Genomic DNA, 21,907 nt, shown 5'->3' on the forward strand with positions numbered 1-21,907 from the left:
AGTCGTGTTTGTGGCGTACGCGCGCGCTGAACAAAACTGTCTAACTTTTGCAAAATGAGTGCAAACGAAGATGATTAAACGCCAAAGGAGTTCCGAAGCGTATGGCGTGCTTTCTCCCATGTTAGCTGGGTTCATCTATCATAAGGCTTAGCCTCGTACTGAAATCACAATCTGGTAGGTAAACAAAGTCTAATACCAACAATGAGCACGCTAACAAGTCAGACACAAGCCCATTGGCAGAGTGGTACGACGCAGAAGTAGTGTTGCGTCCGACTATTTTCAGTTGATATTCTGCCGTGATCGGCAACTCCTGCTAGCGTTATTTTGCCGTGAACGGTGTGATTAGTCAATCGCCGCCGTTCCTGCATCGCTTGACACACCCCCTTCTGTCTTTTCACTTAAGTTTTCATTTTGTTGTGCCACCAAAGACAGTCCAACCTAGTAACCATAACCCTAGTCTATTTTAGTGTTGTCAAGAAATTGTCCGAAGCGGGTTTAAAACCCATAACTCAGCACTTTGCAGACATTGTTTTTGTTCGCCTGTCTGTGTTTACTCACTTAAGGTGCCATTGTTTTTGTTCTGTTTCGTTGGTTTGTGTGTTAACTCTGTTTGGTTATCATCAGCATCACTAGTGAATGTGTTTGTTTCTTTAATCAGGTAAAAATGTTTGAGAACTAATTCTCACTTACAAACCTGTGTTTCCTTCTCTGCCACTGCTTTTACCTCAAACTTCATTAACCTGTGTCTTTACACTTTTCCTTCGTCAGGATAGAACACCAAATAGGACTCTTTAGATTCTTTCCTCACACCTGGAGTGTAGTTTAAATGTTGTCCTTTTTATAAGCAAAAAAAATCAAACCAAACTTTGGACATGTCCAGAGGAGAGATAGTGAATATATTGACAGAAGGATGGTGAGTTTTTAAATTCCAGGCAGGAGGTCTAGAGGAAGACCAAAGAGGACATGAAGGTAGTTGGTGTGAGAGCAGAGGATGCTGAGGACAGACTTAGATGGAGAACTGATTGGCTATGGCGACCCCTGAACAGAAAAGCCGAAACAAAGAAGACTTCGAACCAAACTTTTGCATCGTAGAGACAGAGAGGTTAGGCCGTTTCCCAGTAAGCATTTGATCTATCTGTTTTGTTATATTGATGAAACATTTTTCTCACAACTGCTGCTGTCTGCATACGTGCATATCGTTTTTTGTTAAACCAGTCCTAATTAGCGTGTACCTTGCCTTGGTGCTCTCATGCTTAATGCTATTTTTAGTTGGCAAACTTTGGTAGTTTTTACTCCAAAACACTGTTGTATTATGGGGCGGTATCTGTTTTTTTCCCCAGTTGCTTGCACAGTGTCACTTTTGAACACTGCATCAGAATAATCAACTGTAAAAGACAATTCAAAAAAATGTCCATTAATTGAATCAGGATCTATTGGTCCCGCTATGTCGGTGGACCATGTCAACAACAGCTTTGGCTCTTGCATCAGATTCTCTATTTCTATTTTGAACAAACTTTCCCTGAATGCACACATCACACCGTAATGTCGCCTTGTCGTTGTTGTTGTTCCCCTTAATCACCATGCCATTAACAACTTCTGGCAACTTTTGAATATTGCCATAATTGCAGTGACCCATGATCGCTTGATAGGTCTGCATGTAGTAACACCTTTTGCAGTGGTCATCATTATCAGCATTCATATTGTGTAAATAAACAATAAACAAGTGTGTATGTTAACAATCATCATGTCTTTTTTTAAGATGACTGTTGCACAGAATGTAGTAGGTAGGTTAGTTTATTTCATATTTGAAACTGTTTACAACCATAAAGTTCCAATTGTTAACATTCTTTTAAAGACTTGACATATTGATTTAAGACATTTTAATGCAAAGTAAGGTCTTAGTTTTAGATCAATTTATTCAATGCTCTAAAATAAAATGAGTTATTTAGACCTAGGTAAAAATAAAAGATGGTTTGGTCTTGTTGACTGACTTGGCGTTTATTATATAGTTGTCGCCTTTCATGACATTTTCGAGTCTTCAACAGGAGTCTGTGCATCGTTTTGATTTCCACTTGTATCTCTTACTAGACAGGTAGATGTATGTCTGCTCTGCAGCTTTCACGCCTCGGGAAACAACAACCCACACATGAACACTTTCAGGCAACGTTTGAGGTCCGGGACAAACGAGGAGCATGTCGAACTCAGGAAAAGAAAGTCCCTACTCTACATAAAGGAGGTTGATGCCCCTAATAGGACAGGTGGGTTTCCTTGTTGATGTTTGTTTACTTAAAAAAAAAGTATTTAGTTACTGTTTTCTCTCTTCAAACAAATGATTGAATTAGTAACTGAATAATTTTTTCACAAATGTGAGTACCGGTACTTTGATTAAAAAGCTCAAATGTAAAATAATTTACTTTTTTCTTCTTCTTCACTTTAAGCAGTTTCAACAGCATATTTCACTTTGGGTAATGGCGTTGTTACGTTTGGTTTGAAGTGATTTGTTAAATTAACTGCTACTTGAAAACAACACAGTAATCAACCCATATTTTACGTTGTTATTTCCAACTCGGGTAATTGCTGTTTTTCATTCTACTGTAAAGTCCTTCTTCTTTCTCCATACAGACGTGTTGAGAGTTGCAGCTTTTTCGGTGATTTTCCGTGTCGTCAACTGTTTCCTGGTTCAGAGCAGCTTCGTTCCAGATGAGTACTGGCAGTCTATGGAGGTCGCCCATCACATGGTCTTCAAATATCCTTTCGACTCAATTTATTTTGACACTATTCACCCATTTTATACAGTGTCTGTCCTCGGTAAAGTCTAGTGGTAGTGTGCATAACCCTGAACTGGTTCCCAGGCAATTGCATTTACATTAGCAAAGTTTGTATAAAAAAAACCTTAACAGTGTGACTTATGGGCATCTGACATGGGAATGGAAGGAGGGCATAAGGGGCTTCACCTATCCTCTCTTTTTTGCTGGAATCTATAAAATACTACACTGGATACACTGTGACTCCGTGCATCTTCTGGAAAGTGTTTTTATTTTATTTTATATATGTATATATATATATATATATATATATATATATATATATTCAGCAATGTGTAGGTCAGACGTGGTTTGTTATTCAACCTGGTTGTTTTTCCCTGCAGATATGGATGCCCCGACTGCTTCATGCACTCGTCACTGCTTTTGCAGACGTTAAATTCTTCTTCCTCATCGGACAACTGGAAGGTCGAGATATTGCAAAATGGACGGTAACTAGACTTGTTTTTTTCAGGGTGAATGTCAATTATGTTGGCTGTTGACTGTGTTCCCGTGTGTGTGCAGTTCTTCTGCCATCTGTGCTCGTGGTTCACATGGTTCTGCTGCACTAGAACGCTAAGCAACAGTGTGGAGACCACCATCACTTGCCTGGCTCTTTGCTACTTCCCCCTGCCAGCATCCAAAACACAAAGCAGGTCTCCTTGGTTATTGTGGAAATCTCTATCTATCTATCTATCTATCTATCTGTCTGTCTGTCTGTCTGTCTGTCTGTCTGTCTGTCTATCGCTCTATCGCTCTATATGTACGTACTAGGGCTGGGCGGTATGGACCATATTTCATATATATATATATATATATATATATATAATTTCAGTGAACAGTGCCAAATCAAATCAATATGTAATAAATAGGTTTCTTCACCTGGTTCATGAAAAAACGCTCAGTTGTTCAACTAATGAAATGTAAACTTGATTGGTTTGATAACAAGGTGCACAGTTAAATACAAATATATCTTAAATAAAAATAGCCTATAAAATACAATAGGCCAATCTTTTTCTGAGATCTATTCAATAAGGAACATTACAAAAGAACAAAATACGACAAACCCTGACTTGTGGACTGTTTACGACTGGGGCTCCTGCAGCGTGCAGCTTCACACACTTTATACTGAAATTTGTGGTACTGTTTTAGACGGTGAAAAGGATTTGTAGTGCTTCCACGTTCAACCCTTTGCTCAAACTTGTCTATCGCACTCCGCTTGGTGTTAGCCACTCAGTGAGTTCTTGCTAGCTGGTAGCTAGCCACTCATGCTCACCGCTAACACTAGCTCCTCGTTGCCAGGCCGCTAGCTGGCTCACTCGCCGTCGCTCGCCCGTCCGGGCCTGCTTACTGCCGTTAGCCGGGCCTGCTCGCTCCCTCCCTACAGATTGGAATTTTCATCTCAAATTCACTGAGCCACTGCTTATTTTTAATTATTATAATTATTACATTTTTACAGAGTAATTATTTGTGCAGACAGACAAAATAGTCTAATTATGGGCCTGCTAAGCGGAGCAAGCAGCAGCGAAGCTGCTGCTTGCGGAGCAAGCAGGCACATATTACTATCCACCCTAGAAAAGTGTATATTATTATGGGCCTGCTAAGCGGAGCAAGCAGCAGCGAAGCTGCTGCTTGCGGAGCAAGCAGGCACATATTACTATCCACCCTAGAAAAGTGTTTAATTATGGGCCTGCTAAGCGGAGCAAGCAGCAGCGAAGCTGCTGCTTGCGGAGCAAGCAGGCACATATTACTATCCTAGAAAAAAGGGTTTATTGGTGTTATTATGGGCCTGCTAAGCGGAGCAAGCAGCAGCGAAGCTGCTGCTTGCGGAGCAAGCAGGCACATATTACTATCCACCCTAGAAAAGGGTTTATTATTTTTCTTTTTCTTTTTTATTCTTCCACCGACTTTTCCGCAAAAATGCGGCCCGAACCGTAGATCGCACCGGGACAAATGAGGTATCAAACGATGCGGCTCGCTCTGACTCGCTGCGCTATTATTTTTATAAGAATTCCCAGTTACCATGGCGACGCTATTCCCAAAAAACCACCCAAAATTCAAGGAAGGAAAAACCCATAGGAATGAATGGGATATCAACTCCAAACGAGCACCTTTTTCCAAGACACGCTGCGCGCGCATACGTTCACCGATTGATATGAATTTTAGCTCATTTTGTTGGAATTTTTCCCATCTTTAGCTCAGTGTCAAAAAAAATATTAAGGAATGAAAGCTCTTCCCCCTGTGCGGGTTCAAAGACAGTGAGTGTAATCGCCACTCTGATATGCAATTAAGGCTTCAGTGACGGGAACCAAAAAATCTATTTCCAAAAGTTTCACTTCAACTCGTCACCATGGCCACAATCTTTGCTCACTAGACATCAAATTCACACATTTTGTAGCCACAAGCCTCTGCTTTCTGAAAAACTAAGTTTTATTTGGCTAAGGTGTCATTTAGTACCTTTATTTTCACTTTAAGCGAGGAGAAGTCGGACTTTCTCGCCTATCTCCTCCATGTTAATTTCGCCGTTTTTTCCCTCTTCATTTTCGATCAATCATAAGTTTTCAACCTGCTCTCATTTGGTCATTTTTCATCCGATTAAAAAACTGAGAACATGCTCGCGTTCCCCAAACCCTTGCCGTTCTAACGAGCCATTTCTGGAATCTGCATCTTCAACCGTTAAGTCGCGAGAGGCTTTTGTTTGAGGTGAGCGTAATCCTATACAAATCAATGGAGTGTTGGTGCGTGACGTCTCCTCACAACTTAAAATCAAATGTGTGTGCGTGAATGTGCATGTTTTGTAAAGGGGCAGTGAGATACTGTTAATTATGGTAGATTCCACATTTCTTGACCGATTTCAATGGTTTGAATTTTAAACTGTTCAGCTCATTGAAATGTTACTTAAAATCAAATGTGTGTGCGTGAATGTGCATGTTTCTTAAAGGGGCAGTAAGATACTTTATTTGATCTTGATTATGGTTAACTTTTACATTTCTTGAGCGATTTCAATGCTTTAAATTTTAAACTGTTCAGCTCATTGAAATGTTGGTTAAAATCAAATGTGTGTGCGTGAATGTGCATGTTTCTTAAAGGGACAGTAAAATATTTTATTTGATCTTGATTATGGTTAACTTTTACATTTCTTGAGCGATTTCAATGGTTTAAATTTTAAACTGTTCAGCTCATTGAAATGTTAGTTAAAATCAAATGTGTGTGCGTGAATGTGCATGTTTCTTAAAGGGGCAGTAATACTTTTAGTTGATTATAACTTCCACATTTCTTGAGCGATTTCAACGGTTGAAATTTTAAACTGCTCATTGAAAAGAGTTGCAAGAGTTAGCAGGCCCATTCAAAATTTCCGCGGGAATTTTTCTAGTTATTATATCATCCTTCCACGAATTTTCTGCTAAAATGCGGCCCGTACCGTAGATCGCACCGGCACGAATGAGGTATCAAACGATGCGGCTCGATCTGACTCGGTGCGGCATTATTTTTCTAAGAATTCCCAGTTACCATGGCGACGCTATTCCCAAAAAACTCCCAAATAAAGTCCCATAGGAATGAATGGGAATCCGAAAGAGATCAACTCCAATCAAGCACCTTTTTCAAAGACACGCTGCGCGCGCATACATTAACCGACCGATATGAAAAATAGCTCATTTTGTTGGAATTTTTGTCATCTTTAACTCAGTGTCAAAAAAAAAATTAAGGAATGAAAGCTCTTCCCCCTGTGCGGGTTCAAAGACAGTGAGTGTAATCGCCACTCTGATACCCAATTAAGGCTTCAGTGACGGGAACCAAAAAATCTATTTCCAAAAGTTTCACTTCAACTCGTCACCATGGCCACAATCTTTGCTCACTAGACATCAAATTCGCACATTTTGTAGCCACAAGCCTCTGCTTTCTGAAGAACTAAGTTTTATTTGGCTAAGGTGTCATTTAGTACCTTTATTTTCACTTTAAGCGAGGAGAAGTCGCACATTTTTGATCTCTTTTCAATGTTAATTTCGCCGTTTTTTCCCTCTTCATTTTCGATCAATCATAAGTTTTCAACCTGCTCTCATTTGGTCATTTTTCATCCGATTAAAAAACTGAGAACATGCTCGCGTTCCCCAAACCCTTGCCGTTCTAACGAGCCATTTCTGGAATCTGCATCTTCAACCGTTAAGTCGCGAGAGGCTTTTGTTTGAGGTGAGCGTAATCCTATACAAATCAATGGAGTGTTGGTGCGTGACGTCTCCTCACAACTTAAAATCAAATGTGTGTGCGTGAATGTGCATGTTTTGTAAAGGGGCAGTGAGATACTGTTAATTATGGTAGATTCCACATTTCTTGACCGATTTCAATGGTTTGAATTTTAAACTGTTCAGCTCATTGAAATGTTACTTAAAATCAAATGTGTGTGCGTGAATGTGCATGTTTCTTAAAGGGGCAGTAACATACTGTTGATTTTAGTTAACTTGCACATTTCTTGACCGATTTCAATGGTTTAAATTTTAAACTGTTCAGCTCATTGAAATGTTGGTTAAAATCAAATGTGTGTGCGTGAATGTGCATATTTCTTAAAGGGACAGTAAGATACTTTATTTGATCTTGATTATGGTTAACTTCCACATTTCTTGACCGATTTCAATGGTTGAAAGTTTAAACTGTTCGGCTCATTGAAATGTTAGTTAAAATCTAATGTGTGTGCGTGAATGTGCATATTTCTTAAAGGGACAGTAAGATACTTTATTTGATCTTGATTATGGTTAACTTTTACATTTCTTGAGCGATTTCAATGGTTGAAATTTTAAACTGTTCAGCTCATTGAAATGTTAGTTAAAATCAAATGTATGTGCGTGAATGTGCATGTTTCTTAAAGGGCCAGTAATACTTTTAGTTGATTATAACTTCCACATTTCTTGAGCGATTTCAATGGTTGAAAGTTTAAACTGTTCAGCTCATTGAAAAGAGTTAGCAGGCCCATTCAAAATTTCCGCGGGAATTTTTCTAGTATTATTTTTATATTATCTTCCAGCGACTTTTCCGCAAAAATAGGGCCCGAACCGTAGATCGCACCGGGACAAAAGAGGTATCAAACGATGCGGCTCGCTCTGACTCGCTGCGCTATTATTTTTATAAGAATTCCCAGTTACCATGGCGACGCTATTCCCAAAAAACTCCCAAATAAAGTCCCATAGGAATGAATGGGAATCCGAAAGAGATCAACTCCAATCAAGCACCTTTTTCAAAGACACGCTGCGCGCGCATACGTTAACCGACCGATATGAAAATTAGCTCATTTTGTTGGAATTTTTGTCATCTTTAGCTCAGTGTCAAAAAAAAATTTAAGGAATGAAAGCTCTCCCCCCTGTGAGGGTTCAAAGACAGTGAGCAAAGGGGAAAAGTCGCCTATTTAGAGTGTGACTAATTAAGGCTTCAGTGACGGGAACCAAAAAATCTATTTCCAAAAGTTTCACTTCAACTCGTCACCATGGCCACAATCTTTGCTCACTAGACATCAAATTCGCACATTTTGTAGCCACAAGCCTCTGCTTTCTGAAGAACTAAGTTTTATTTGGCTACGGTGTCATTTAGTACCTTTATTTTCACTTTAAGCGAGGAGAAGTCGGACTTTGGCGCCTATCTCCTCCATGTAATTTTCGCCGTTTTTCCCTCTTCCTTTTCGATCAATCATAAGTTTTCAACCTGCTCTCATTTGGTCATTTTTCATCCGATTAAAAAACTGAGAACATGCTCGCGTTCCCCAAACCCTTGCCGTTCTAACGAGCCATTTCTGGAATCTGCATCTTCAACCGTTAAGTCGCGAGAGGCTTTTGTTTGAGGTGAGCGTAATCCTATACAAATCAATGGAGTGTTGGTGCGTGACGTCTCCTCACAACTTAAAATCAAATGTGTGTGCGTGAATGTGCATGTTTTGTAAAGGGGCAGTGAGATACTGTTAATTATGGTAGATTCCACATTTCTTGACCGATTTCAATGGTTTGAATTTTAAACTGTTCAGCTCATTGAAATGTTACTTAAAATCAAATGTGTGTGCGTGAATGTGCATGTTTCTTAAAGGGGCAGTAACATACTGTTGATTATGGTTAACTTTTACATTTCTTGAGAGATTTCAATGGTTTGAATTTTAAACTGTTCAGCTCATTGAAATGTTGGTTAAAATCAAATGTGTGTGCGTGAATGTGCATATTTCTTAAAGGGACAGTAAGATACTTTATTTGATCTTGATTATGGTTAACTTGCACATTTCTTGAGCGATTTCAATGGTTTCAATTTTAAACTGTTCAGCTCATTGAAATGTTAGTTAAAATCAAATGTGTGTGCGTGAATGTGCATGTTTCTTAAAGGGGCAGTAATACTTTTAGTAGATTATAACTTCCACATTTCTTGAGCGATTTCAACGGTTGAAATTTTAAACTGTTCAGCTCATTGAAAAGAGTTGCAAGAGTTAGCAGGCCCATTCAAAATTTCCGCGGGAATTTTTCTAGTTATTTTTCTTATTTTTTAATCTTCCGCGTTTTTTTCTGCTAAAATGCGGCCCGTACCGTAGATCGCACCGGGACAAATGAGGTATCAAACGATGCGGCTCGATCTGACTCGGTGCGCTATTATTTTTATAAGAATTCCCAGTTACCATGGCGACGCTATTCCCAAAAAACTCCCAAATAAAGTCCCATAGGAATGAATGGGAATCCGAAAGAGATCAACTCCAATCAAGCACCTTTTTCAAAGACACGCTGCGCGCGCATACATTAACCGACCGATATGAAAATTAGCTCATTTTGTTGGAATTTTTGTCATCTTTAGCTCAGTGTCAAAAAAAATTTTAAGGAATGAAAGCTCTCCCCCCTGTGAGGGTTCAAAGACAGTGAGCAAAGGGGAAAAGTCGCCTATTTAGAGTGTGACTAATTAAGGCTTCAGTGACGGGAACCAAAAAATCTATTTCCAAAAGTTTCACTTCAACTCGTCACCATGGCCACAATCTTTGCTCACTAGACATCAAATTCGCACATTTTGTAGCCACAAGCCTCTGCTTTCTGAAGAACTAAGTTTTATTTGGCTACGGTGTCATTTAGTACCTTTATTTTCACTTTAAGCGAGGAGAAGTCGCACATTTTTGATCTCTTTTCAATGTAATTTTCGCCGTTTTTGCCTCTTCATTTTCGATCAATCATAAGTTTTCAACCTGCTCTCATTTGGTCATTTTTCATCCGATTAAAAAACTGAGAACATGCTCGCGTTCCCCAAACCCTTGCCGTTCTAACGAGCCATTTCTGGAATCTGCATCTTCAACGGTTAAGTCGCGAGAGGCTTTTGTTTGAGGTGAGCGTAATCCTATACAAATCAATGGAGTGTTGGTGCGTGACGTCTCCTCACAACTTAAAATCAAATGTGTGTGCGTGAATGTGCATGTTTTGTAAAGGGGCAGTGAGATACTGTTAATTATGGTAGATTCCACATTTCTTGACCGATTTCAATGGTTTGAATTTTAAACTGTTCAGCTCATTGAAATGTTACTTAAAATCAAATGTGTGTGCGTGAATGTGCATGTTTCTTAAAGGGGCAGTAACATACTGTACATTATGGTTAACTTGCACATTTCTTGAGCGATTTCAATGGTTGAAAGTTTAAACTGTTCAGCTCATTGAAATGTTGGTTAAAATCAAATGTGTGTGCGTGAATGTGCATATTTCTTAAAGGGACAGTAAGATACTTTATTTGATCTTGATTATGGTTAACTTCCACATTTCTTGACCGATTTCAATGGTTGAAAGTTTAAACTGTTCGGCTCATTGAAAAGAGTTAGCAGGCCCATTCAAAATTTCCGCGGGAATTTTTCTAGTTATGGGCCTGCTAAGCGGAGCAAGCAGCAGCGAAGCTGCTGCTTGCGGAGCAAGCAGGCACATATTACTATCCACCCTAGAAAAGTGTATATTATTATGGGCCTGCTAAGCGGAGCAAGCAGCAGCGAAGCTGCTGCTTGCGGAGCAAGCAGGCACATATTACTATCCTAGAAAAGGGGTTTATTATTTTTCAACTTATTATATTATCTTCCACGGGTTTTTCCGCAAGAATGCGGCCCGTACCGTACATCGCACCGGGACAAATGAGGTATCAAACGATGCGGCTCGATCTGACTCGCTGCGGCATTATTTTTATAAGAATTCCCAGTTACCATGGCGATGCTATTCCCAAAAAACTCCCAAATAAAAGTCCCATAGGAATGAATGGGAAAAGGAAAGACAAAATCACACATCAAGCACCTTTTTCAAAGAGACGCTGCGCGCGCATACGTTAACCGATTGATATGAATTTTAGCTCATTTTGTTGGAATTTTTGTCATCTTTAGCTCAGTGTCAAAAAAAAAATTAAGGAATGAAAGCTCTTCCCCCTGTGCGGGTTCAAAGACAGTGAGTGTAATCGCCACTCTGATACCCAATTAAGGCTTCAGTGACGGGAACCAAAAAATCTATTTCCAAAAGTTTCACTTCAACTCGTCACCATGGCCACAATCTTTGCTCACTAGACATCAAATTCGCACATTTTGTAGCCACAAGCCTCTGCTTTCTGAAGAACTAAGTTTTATTTGGCTAAGGTGTCATTTAGTACCTTTATTTTCACTTTAAGCGAGGAGAAGTCGCACATTTTTGATCTCTTTTCAATGTTAATTTCGCCGTTTTTTCCCTCTTCATTTTCGATCAATCATAAGTTTTCAACCTGCTCTCATTTGGTCATTTTTCATCCGATTAAAAAACTGAGAACATGCTCGCGTTCCCCAAACCCTTGCCGTTCTAACGAGCCATTTCTGGAATCTGCATCTTCAACCGTTAAGTCGCGAGAGGCTTTTGTTTGAGGTGAGCGTAATCCTATACAAATCAATGGAGTGTTGGTGCGTGACGTCTCCTCACAACTTCAAATCAAATGTGTGTGCGTGAATGTGCATGTTTTGTAAAGGGGCAGTGAGATACTGTTAATTATGGTAGATTCCACATTTCTTGACCGATTTCAATGGTTTGAATTTTAAACTGTTCAACTCATTGAAATGTTACTTAAAATCAAATGTGTGTGCGTGAATGTGCATGTTTCTTAAAGGGGCAGTAAGATACTTTATTTGATCTTGATTATGGTTCACTTTTACATTTCTTGAGCGATTTCAATGGTTTAAATTTTAAACTGTTCAGCTCATTGAATTGTTGGTTAAAATCAATGTGTGTGCGTGAATGTGCATATTTCTTAAAGGGACAGTAAGATACTTTATTTGATCTTGATTATGGTTAACTTGCACTTTTCTTGACCGATTTCAATGGTTTAAATTTTAAACTGTTCAGCTCATTGAAATGTTGGTTTAAATCAAATGTGTGTGCGTGAATGTGCATATTTCTTAAAGGGACAGTAAGATACTTTATTTGATCTTGATTATGGTTAACTTGCACATTTCTTGAGCGATTTCAATGGTTTAAATGTTATTTTTATTGCGTGTTTCCACGCGAGTTAGCAGGCCCATTCAAAATTTCCGCGGGAATTTTTCTAGTTATGGGCCTGCTAAGCGGAGCAAGCAGCAGCGAAGCTGCTGCTTGCGGAGCAAGCAGGCACATATTACTATCCTAGAAAAAGGGTTTATTATTTTTCTTCTTATTTTTTAATCTTCCGCGTTTTTTCTGCTAAAATGCGGCCCGTACCGTAGATCGCACCGGGACAAATGAGGTATCAAACGATGCGGCTCGATCTGACTCGGTGCGCTATTATTTTTATAAGAATTCCCAGTTACCATGGCGACGCTATTCCCAAAAAACTCCCAAATAAAAGTCCCATAGGAATGAATGGGAAAAGGAAAGACTAAATCACACATCAAGCACCTTTTTCAAAGAGACGCTGCGCGCGCATACGTTAACCGATTGATATGAATTTTAGCTCATTTTGTTGGAATTTTTGTCATCTTTAACTCAGTGTCAAAAAAAAAATTAAGGAATGAAAGCTCTTCCCCCTGTGCGGGTTCAAAGACAGTGAGTGTAATCGCCACTCTGATACCCAATTAAGGTCTGAGTGGTGGGAACCAAAAAATATATTTCCAAAAGTTTCACTTCAACTCGTCACCATGGCCACAATCTTTGCTCACTAGACATCAAATTCGCACATTTTGTAGCCACAAGCCTCTGCTTTCTGAAGAACTAAGTTTTATTTGGCTACGGTGTCATTTAGTACCTTTATTTTCACTTTAAGCGAGGAGAAGTCGCACATTTTTGATCTCTTTTCAATGTAATTTTCGCCGTTTTTCCCTCTTCATTTTCGATCAATCATAAGTTTTGAACCTGCTCTCATTTGGTCATTTTTCATCCGATTAAAAAACTGAGAACATGCTCGCGTTCCCCAAACCCTTGCCGTTCTAACGAGCCATTTCTGGAATCTGCATCTTCAACCGTTAAGTCGCGAGAGGCTTTTGTTTGAGGTGAGCGTAATCCTATACAAATCAATGGAGTGTTGGTGCGTGACGTCTCCTCACAACTTAAAATCAAATGTGTGTGCGTGAATGTGCATGTTTTGTAAAGGGGCAGTGAGATACTGTTAATTATGGTAGATTCCACATTTCTTGACCGATTTCAATGGTTTGAATTTTAAACTGTTCAGCTCATTGAAATGTTACTTAAAATCAAATGTGTGTGCGTGAATGTGCATGTTTCTTAAAGGGGCAGTAACATACTGTACATTATGGTTAACTTGCACATTTCTTGAGCGATTTCAATGGTTGAAAGTTTAAACTGTTCAGCTCATTGAAATGTTGGTTAAAATCAAATGTGTGTGCGTGAATGTGCATGTTTCTTAAAGGGGCAGTAACATACTGTTGATTATGGTTAACTTGCACATTTCTTGAGCGATCTTCCACATTTCTTGACCGATTTCAATGGTTGAAAGTTTAAACTGTTCAGCTCATTGAAAAGAGTTAGCAGGCCCATTCAAAATTTCCGCGGGAATTTTTCTAGTTATTTTTTATTATTCCACGACTTTTCCGCTAAAATGCGGCCCGAACCGTAGATCGCACCGGGACAAATGAGGTATCAAACGATGCGGCTCGCTCTGACTCGCTGCGCTATTATTTTTATAAGAATTCCCAGTTACCATGGCGACGCTATTCCCAAAAAACTCCCAAATAAAAGTCCCATAGGAATGAATGGGAAAAGGAAAGACAAAATCACACATCAAGCACCTTTTTCAAAGAGACGCTGCGCGTGCATACGTTAACCGATTGATATGAATTTTAGCTCATTTTGTTGGAATTTTTCCTATCTTTAGCTCAGTGTCAAAAAAAATATTAAGGAATGAAAGCTCTTCCCCCTGTGCGGGTTCAAAGACAGTGAGTGTAATCGCCACTCTGATATGCAATTAAGGCTTCAGTGACGGGAACCAAAAAATCTTATTTCCAAAAGTTTCACTTCAACTCGTCACCATGGCCACAATCTTTGCTCACTAGACCTCAAATTCGCACATTTTGTAGCCACAAGCCTCTGCTTTCTGAAAAACTAAGTTTTATTTGGCTAAGGTGTCATTTAGTACCTTTATTTTCACTTTAAGCGAGGAGAAGTCGGACTTTGGCGCCTATCTCCTCCATGTTAATTTCGCCGTTTTTTCCCTCTTCATTTTCGATCAATCATAAGTTTTCAACCTGCTCTCATTTGGTCATTTTTCATCCGATTAAAAAACTGAGAACATGCTCGCGTTCCCCAAACCCTTGCCGTTCTAACGAGCCATTTCTGGAATCTGCATCTTCAACCGTTAAGTCGCGAGAGGCTTTTGTTTGAGGTGAGCGTAATCCTATACAAATCAATGGAGTGTTGGTGCGTGACGTCTCCTCACAACTTAAAATCAAATGTGTGTGCGTGAATGTGCATGTTTTGTAAAGGGGCAGTGAGATACTGTTAATTATGGTAGATTCCACATTTCTTGAGCGATTTCAATGGTTTGAATTTTAAACTGTTCAGCTCATTGAAATGTTACTTAAAATCAAATGTGTGTGCGTGAATGTGCATGTTTCTTAAAGGGGCAGTAACATATTGTTGATTATGGTTAACTTTTACATTTCTTGAACGATTTCAATGGTTTAAATTTTAAACTGTTCAGCTCATTGAAATGTTGGTTAAAATAAAATGTGTGTGCGTGAATGTGCATATTTCTTAAAGGGACAGTAAGATACTTTATTTGATCTTGATTATGGTTAACTTTTACATTCCACATTTCTTGAGCGATTTCAACGGTTGAAATTTTAAACTGCTCATTGAAAAGAGTTGCAAGAGTTAGCAGGCCCATTCAAAATTTCCGCGGGAATTTTTCTAGTTATTTTTTATTATTCCACGACTTTTCCGCTAAAATGCGGCCCGAACCGTAGATCGCACCGGGACAAATGAGGTATCAAACGATGCGGCTCGCTCTGACTCGCTGCGCTATTATTTTTATAAGAATTCCCACTTACCATGGCGACGCTATTCCCAAAAAACTCCCAAATAAAAGTCCCATAGGAATGAATGGGAAAAGGAAAGACAAAATCACACATCAAGCACCTTTTTCAAAGAGACGCTGCGCGTGCATACGTTAACCGATTGATATGAATTTTAGCTCATTTTGTTGGAATTTTTCCCATCTTTAGCTCAGTGTCAAAAAAAATATTAAGGAATGAAAGCTCTTCCCCCTGTGCGGGTTCAAAGACAGTGAGTGTAATCGCCACTCTGATATGCAATTAAGGCTTCAGTGACGGGAACCAAAAAATCTTATTTCCAAAAGTTTCACTTCAACTCGTCACCATGGCCACAATCTTTGCTCACTAGACCTCAAATTCGCACATTTTGTAGCCACAAGCCTCTGCTTTCTGAAAAACTAAGTTTTATTTGGCTAAGGTGTCATTTAGTACCTTTATTTTCACTTTAAGCGAGGAGAAGTCGGACTTTGGCGCCTATCTCCTCCATGTTAATTTCGCCGTTTTTTCCCTCTTCATTTTCGATCAATCATAAGTTTTCAACCTGCTCTCATTTGGTCATTTTTCATCCGATTAAAAAACTGAGAACATGCTCGCGTTCCCCAAACCCTTGCCGTTCTAACGAGCCATTTCTGGAATCTGCATCTTCAACCGTTAAGTCGCGAGAGGCTTTTGTTTGAGGTGAGCGTAATCCTATACAAATCAATGGAGTGTTGGTGCGTGACGTCTCCTCACAACTTAAAATCAAATGTGTGTGCGTGAATGTGCATGTTTTGTAAAGGGGCAGTGAGATACTGTTAATTATGGTAGATTCCACATTTCTTGAGCGATTTCAATGGTTTGAATTTTAAACTGTTCAGCTCATTGAAATGTTACTTAAAATCAAATGTGTGTGCGTGAATGTGCATGTTTCTTAAAGGGACAGTAAGATACTTTATTTGATCTTGATTATGGTTAACTTTTACATTTCTTGAGCGATTTTAATGGTTGAAATTTTAAACTGTTCAGCTCATTGAAATGTTAGTTAAAATCAAATGTGTGTGCGTGAATGTGCATGTTTCTTAAAGGGGCAGTAACATATTGTTGATTATGGTTAACTTTTACATTTCTTGAGCGATTTCAATGGTTTAAATTTTAAACTGTTCAGCTCATTGAAATGTTGGTTAAAATCAAATGTGTGTGCGTGAATGTGCATGTTTCTTAAAGGGGCAGTAATACTTTTAGTCGATTATAACTTCCACATTTCTTGAGCGATTTCAACGGTTTAAATTTTAAACTGTTCAGCTCATTGAAAAGAGTTGCAAGAGTTAGCAGGCCCATTCAAAATTTCCGCGGGAATTTTTCTAGTTCCATATACCATTAAAAAATATATTGATGTAATTTTTATATCGATTATGCCACCCAGCCCTAATATACTGTATATACACACATGGGATCAGTTTCTGCCTGACACCTATTTTTTCCCTCCCTCAAGTAAAAAGTATTTGAGCCTTGTTGCCTTGGCGATTATCGTTCGTCCGACGGCCCTGATTGTCTGGCTTCCGCTGTTGACTTACCATTTCTGGGAGGACAAAAACAAACTGAGGCTCGTGGTTCATGACTACATTCCTGTTGGGTTAGTTGTGTTTTTTATTCACAGCTTCATGTTTCCAGATTTTTGTTTTGTCTGTCTGAAAGTAACACCGTTTTTGCTCTTTAGGGCTTCAGCCATTGTGATTTCAACCATAATCGACTGCATCTTCTATGAAAAGGTGAAATATACATTGGACACTTCTTTACATACTAAAACGGAATCTCATAACCATCATGTTAGAAATGAAGTTCATGATGCAATACTGATTCCATATGAAGTAGAAAGGCATGGTTGTAGATCAGGGTGTCACGTTCTGTCTCGCAGTGGAGAAGCCACGCGCTGGCAACTAGTCCAGGGTGTACCCTGCCTCTCGCCCCAAGTCAGCAAGGAATAGGCTCCAACTCGCCCATGACCCTAATGCAGGCAGGCTCTACAGTAAATGGATAGATCAATAGTTTCCAGGAAACGGCGTGATGTCAGTCAAGGAACACGCAGGTAAGAATAAAGAGGAAAGTGTGGTTATATTTAAAGATGGGGCTCGCTCATATTGACTTGAAAGGACCCGGCGAGGTGCGCAGTGCTCACGCTCATTTTCACCGCAAGATTCACTATTTCATTCACAGGTACACATGAAATTATAAATATGGGTAAGTATTGTTGTAAAACGCAATATATGTACTGTATGTCTCGGCGGTGGCCGGCGGGTGGCTGTGTCTTGCGAAACCCGGCCGGCAATGGATTTTTCTTCTGTGTGAAAGCTTCTGTGTATGATTTGCACATTGTTCAACTGCGGTTCACATTTTGAATCGCTGCAAAACCAGAGGCTGACGCTTGGCCACTCGTGAAATCTTGTGGTAGAATGACACACGGAATGTGTGTGCAGTGGAATTCCTCCGCATACAGACTCGTACAGCTCAGCTGATCTCGCCCCTAATACGCAATTGATTGCGGCCTGTCGGAATGGAAAATAAACGTAGGCGAGGCCAGAGCAGGGCCAGGCTGTTCTGGAACCTGTAATGGTGGGATAGTGCGTTGAGGTGAGAGCCTCATTTAGACAAGGTTGGTCCATTTTTGTTTCACGGTTTGCCCTCAGATTCATATTTTTTAAAATGCGCCTTGTCTCAAGAACAGATTTATATTGTGTACTGTGAAGGAAAGAATGTTTTTGGTTGATCAACTCTTTTCTGTTGTGTAGTGGATCTTCGTACCATTCAACTTCCTGAAGATAAACGTCTTCAACAGCGTGGCCGACTTCTACGGCACCCACCCCTGGCACTGGTACCTCACTCAGGGCTTCCCGGTCATAATTGGACCCCATCTCCCGTTCTTTCTTCACGGATGCTTCCTGGCTTTCAGAAGGTACAAAATCCTGCTGCCGGCCATCGCCTGGACCATCGGTGTATACAGGTAAAGCGTCGTAATTCTCTCTCACTTGTTCTCCGCTCTTGTATACTGATATTAATCCTTCTGGTCAACTCACGCCATGCTTGAATTGTTTTCAGTCTGCTTCATCACAAGGAGTTTAGATTCATCTACCCTGTTCTTCCATTTTGTATGATCTTCTGTGGTGAGTCCCTTTTACAACTGTATTGACTCAAAAGAGTCACAGCCTCTGTTTTCACTCTTCTGCTATACTGTACTGTAACAATACTTACAAAATGTTAGGGATATTTGTCTCTGGTGAAATTTATGGAAAATGTCAAACGTTCACGCTACAGTGATATCATATCATGAAAGTAGGACATTTAGGTAGAAGGATGCACTGGTGATTTCATCATCTCAAACTATTGTGTGACTCTTCCGGTCTCTCGGTATCCATCAGGATTCTGATTAAAAGCGAGAGAGAGAAAAAGTCAGTAAAAGCCAACTAGAACAAACGTGAACTTTTTTGTTTTTGTTTTTTACATACTTTAAATAGTGACAAGTGTGTGTTGCGTAACATTAAACATGTTTAATATGGTTGGTTAATTCTCAACACAGCCATTTTCCCATTTTTTTTTCAGAGGCATGCATACTTGTGCAAACAGATTCTTTCAGTGTATTTTTTTTTATTACTTTCCCTCAAAAAGATTTTCTGAATTTCAGTTGAGTTGTACAGGTTATTAGTCAAAAGATTTGAAATGATTGGTCTTGATTTTCAGGGGTGTGTAGACTTTTCATATTCATGATTCATGGTATCACCGGACTCAAGACGGTATGAAATTATGAATGCTTGCTGGAGCTGATTGTCACACTTTGCCCACCCTTGGTGTGTGTAAACAGGGTTATCGGTGGCTCATATGAGAAGGTGGCGACGAGTAGCCGCATGTGGTTTGTTGGCAGCCAACCTGCTCATAGCCCTTTACACGGGCCTGATCCACCAACGTGGCGCTCTGGACGTCATGAGCCACGTGCGCGCACTTTGTCACAAAGTGCCCGAGCCGGACGTCCTCTTTCTCATGCCCTGCCACTCCACGCCTTACTACAGGTGCAAACTGCATTGATGACGAGCTATGAAGACCTCAAACGGGATGTTAAGTTTTCTATCTCCTTGCAGCCACGTCCACTGCCCACTAAAGATGACATTCCTCGAGTGCCCGCCTGATCTTGGCCAAGCGGGCCATGTGGACAAAGCGGAGAGATTTTACGATGACCCGCTTCTCTGGTTACGGACTTCGTTTCCACACGCGCAGTCACGTCCAACTCACTTGGTTCTCTTTGACGTTTTGGAGAAGGTAAAAAGTACTGTCACATCTGTCAGAGTGGCTTGTGGAAAGCTATTTTAGCATTTCTTCAATAACCTTGATACCCAGCTTAAGGTTTGTGTACCAGTAGTATGCTCTTTGGGCTATATTGTCCCATGTGATTTGTTCAAGCACGCTTTTCTGGCTGCTAGGACAGCAGAACGTGTGTAAACGACAATGGACCGACACGGACTGAACGAAACCAAGAAACTCAATACACACTCACTAATTGGGGCCTTCTTAAATTGGATGTTGAGGTCATTGAAAAAATGCTCATTTGACTCTTCAGTGACTTCAAAAGCAGACACCTTCCTAAATTCTGATGTGTTTTATGTTGTAGGAGATCTCCGTGTTTCTACAGGACAGTTACTACAAGAAAATGGCAGACATATTTCACACTCACTTTCCTGAGGGAAAAGTTGGAAGAAGAATTTTTATTTATGAAAGACACTTGGGAACGCTTGTCGACAATGTCTGATATCGCAATCCTTCAAAAGGCTGGGTCTAATGTAAAGCTCTGTCCAAGCTGTGTTTTATTTTATTTGTACGATTGCGTTTGTCCTGTCAGATGGTTGTTTTTTTCTTATTGTCATTTAGGGGGCACGTCAGCTGGTTGGAGTGTGCAAGGGGATGTGCACCTGGGGCTGTTGGTAATAGAGGGCTGTCACTGTAAAAAAAAAAAATCAGAATTAATTATTGTATCAATGATTCCATCGATTTAATCAAATAATTGGATGAAATTTGATTTTGCAAAGGGATGGTGGGGTTTTGTAATATATGATTGATTGTGATCACAACACGAGGAAGGAAGATTATGTAATGTAACCAGAGGATGGAGATTGAGATTGATGCTTTCAAAAGTGACTTGTTGGCTACAGACTGGAGAAATGTTTATGAAGCAGGTGGTGTTGATACTGTATACAACTGTTTTCTGGACACTTTGATAATGCTATATCACAAGAACTGTCCAAAGACACAAAGCAGAAGTAAAAGAAAGGACTTTGAGAAGCCATGGATTACAAATGTCTTGTTGAAGGCCTGCAAGAACAACACGATGTAGTCAGATTATTATTATTTTTCGCCGTACAAGTAGAGATAAAGAAAATTGATATTTAAAATTAAAAAATAATAATAAATTAACTGATATTTGGAAATGTAAGAAAGATATTAAGGACTCCTGGAAAATACGAAACTATTATAAGAACAAAAAGCAATGAGGTTCCAGATACCTTTCTAGAAAATGATCAACCAAAAAATAGACAATAATAATGAAGCAGAGAGCTTCAACAGATTCGTTGATGCTGTGGGACCAAAACTGGCAAAATAGGTAAAACAGCCACAAGGGGGGAGTGCTGCATAATTTTGTGGAAAAATAAATACAGTTACGATTTTCTTCAGAGGCACGGTAAGAAATATGAAATGTATGTTGTAAACAAATTTAAGAACAAAACATGTCTGGGTTGAATTGCAATGGTATGGCTCTTCAGTTTCTGATTGCACCACACGTTTCAATATTAAGACCAAAATTTGATATATTGTACATAAACGATATATATATGTGGTGGTTCCAATAAATTTAAGTATGTTATTGCAGATGCCACAAATGTTTTCTCCACAGGAGAGAACCCCCAGCAGTTATTTGAAGTTGTCTCAGAGATAGACAAATTGAAATTGTGGTGTGACGTAAATAAATTACTCTTAAAACTAAATAAATTTCAGGGGGGGTTGTTTTTTGGAAATTGTACTATCCTGTCGTCTGGGGAATTAAAAATAGATACTATAAGCCTGGAAAGGGTATATGAGGATACATTTTTAGGAATTCTAGGCTAAGATGGAAGTCACGTTAATTATGTCAGATCAAAAATGGCATGGGGTGGGGTGATAGTGAGGAAATTTAGGGACATTCAAAGTCATAAATCAATGCACTGGTTAACCGGTATATACATTACTGCACTCTTAGTTTATCATATATTTCATATTGTGTAGATGTGTGGCCATGTGGGAAAATAAGGGCACTTACTACAACCGTTATACATCATGCAAAAAAAGAAAAAAGAAGAGCTATTAGAATAGATAATGTAGGATAGGCTTGAACACATCAATAATCTGTTTCTACTTCGTAAAATCGCAGTTAATGAAATTTCACGATCTACTACTCTATTACTCTAGTCTAATTTGATGCACACTCCGTACCAATAGGTGGCGGTAGGAAATGTTATTAGCCACCAATTGCCAACAGAAGAGGAAGAGCCTACGAGTGTCGAGTCTGGAGAAAGAAGACGTTTACAGCTGACAATTGAGGTGGTTTGTGCCTCATTTTGACGTGGTTACGCTCTAAGTAACT

General features: G+C 39.5%; 1 protein-coding gene across 1 annotated transcript; it reads left to right on the top strand.

Moving 5' to 3' along the window:
- The first annotated feature begins 233 nt into the window (after positions 1-233).
- On the top strand, positions 234-20,575 carry LOC147177109 (GPI alpha-1,2-mannosyltransferase 3-like). The gene is made up of 13 exons (XM_086071147.1): positions 234-1,102; positions 2,089-2,258; positions 2,623-2,746; positions 2,907-3,023; positions 3,148-3,253; positions 3,327-3,457; positions 16,742-16,882; positions 16,967-17,018; positions 18,036-18,247; positions 18,343-18,407; positions 19,103-19,307; positions 19,377-19,554; positions 19,904-20,575. Exons 1-13 carry the CDS (start codon positions 1,029-1,031, stop codon positions 20,039-20,041), a joined length of 1,713 nt encoding a protein of 570 aa, XP_085927273.1. The 5' UTR covers positions 234-1,028; the 3' UTR covers positions 20,042-20,575.
- Positions 20,576-21,907: the final 1,332 nt, after the last annotated feature.

The sequence above is a fragment of the Leptonotus elevatus genome, chromosome 3, assembly GCF_054856555.1.
Source record: "Leptonotus elevatus isolate MCC_2025b chromosome 3, RoL_Lele_1.0, whole genome shotgun sequence".
NCBI classification, from domain to species: domain Eukaryota; kingdom Metazoa; phylum Chordata; class Actinopteri; order Syngnathiformes; family Syngnathidae; genus Leptonotus; species Leptonotus elevatus.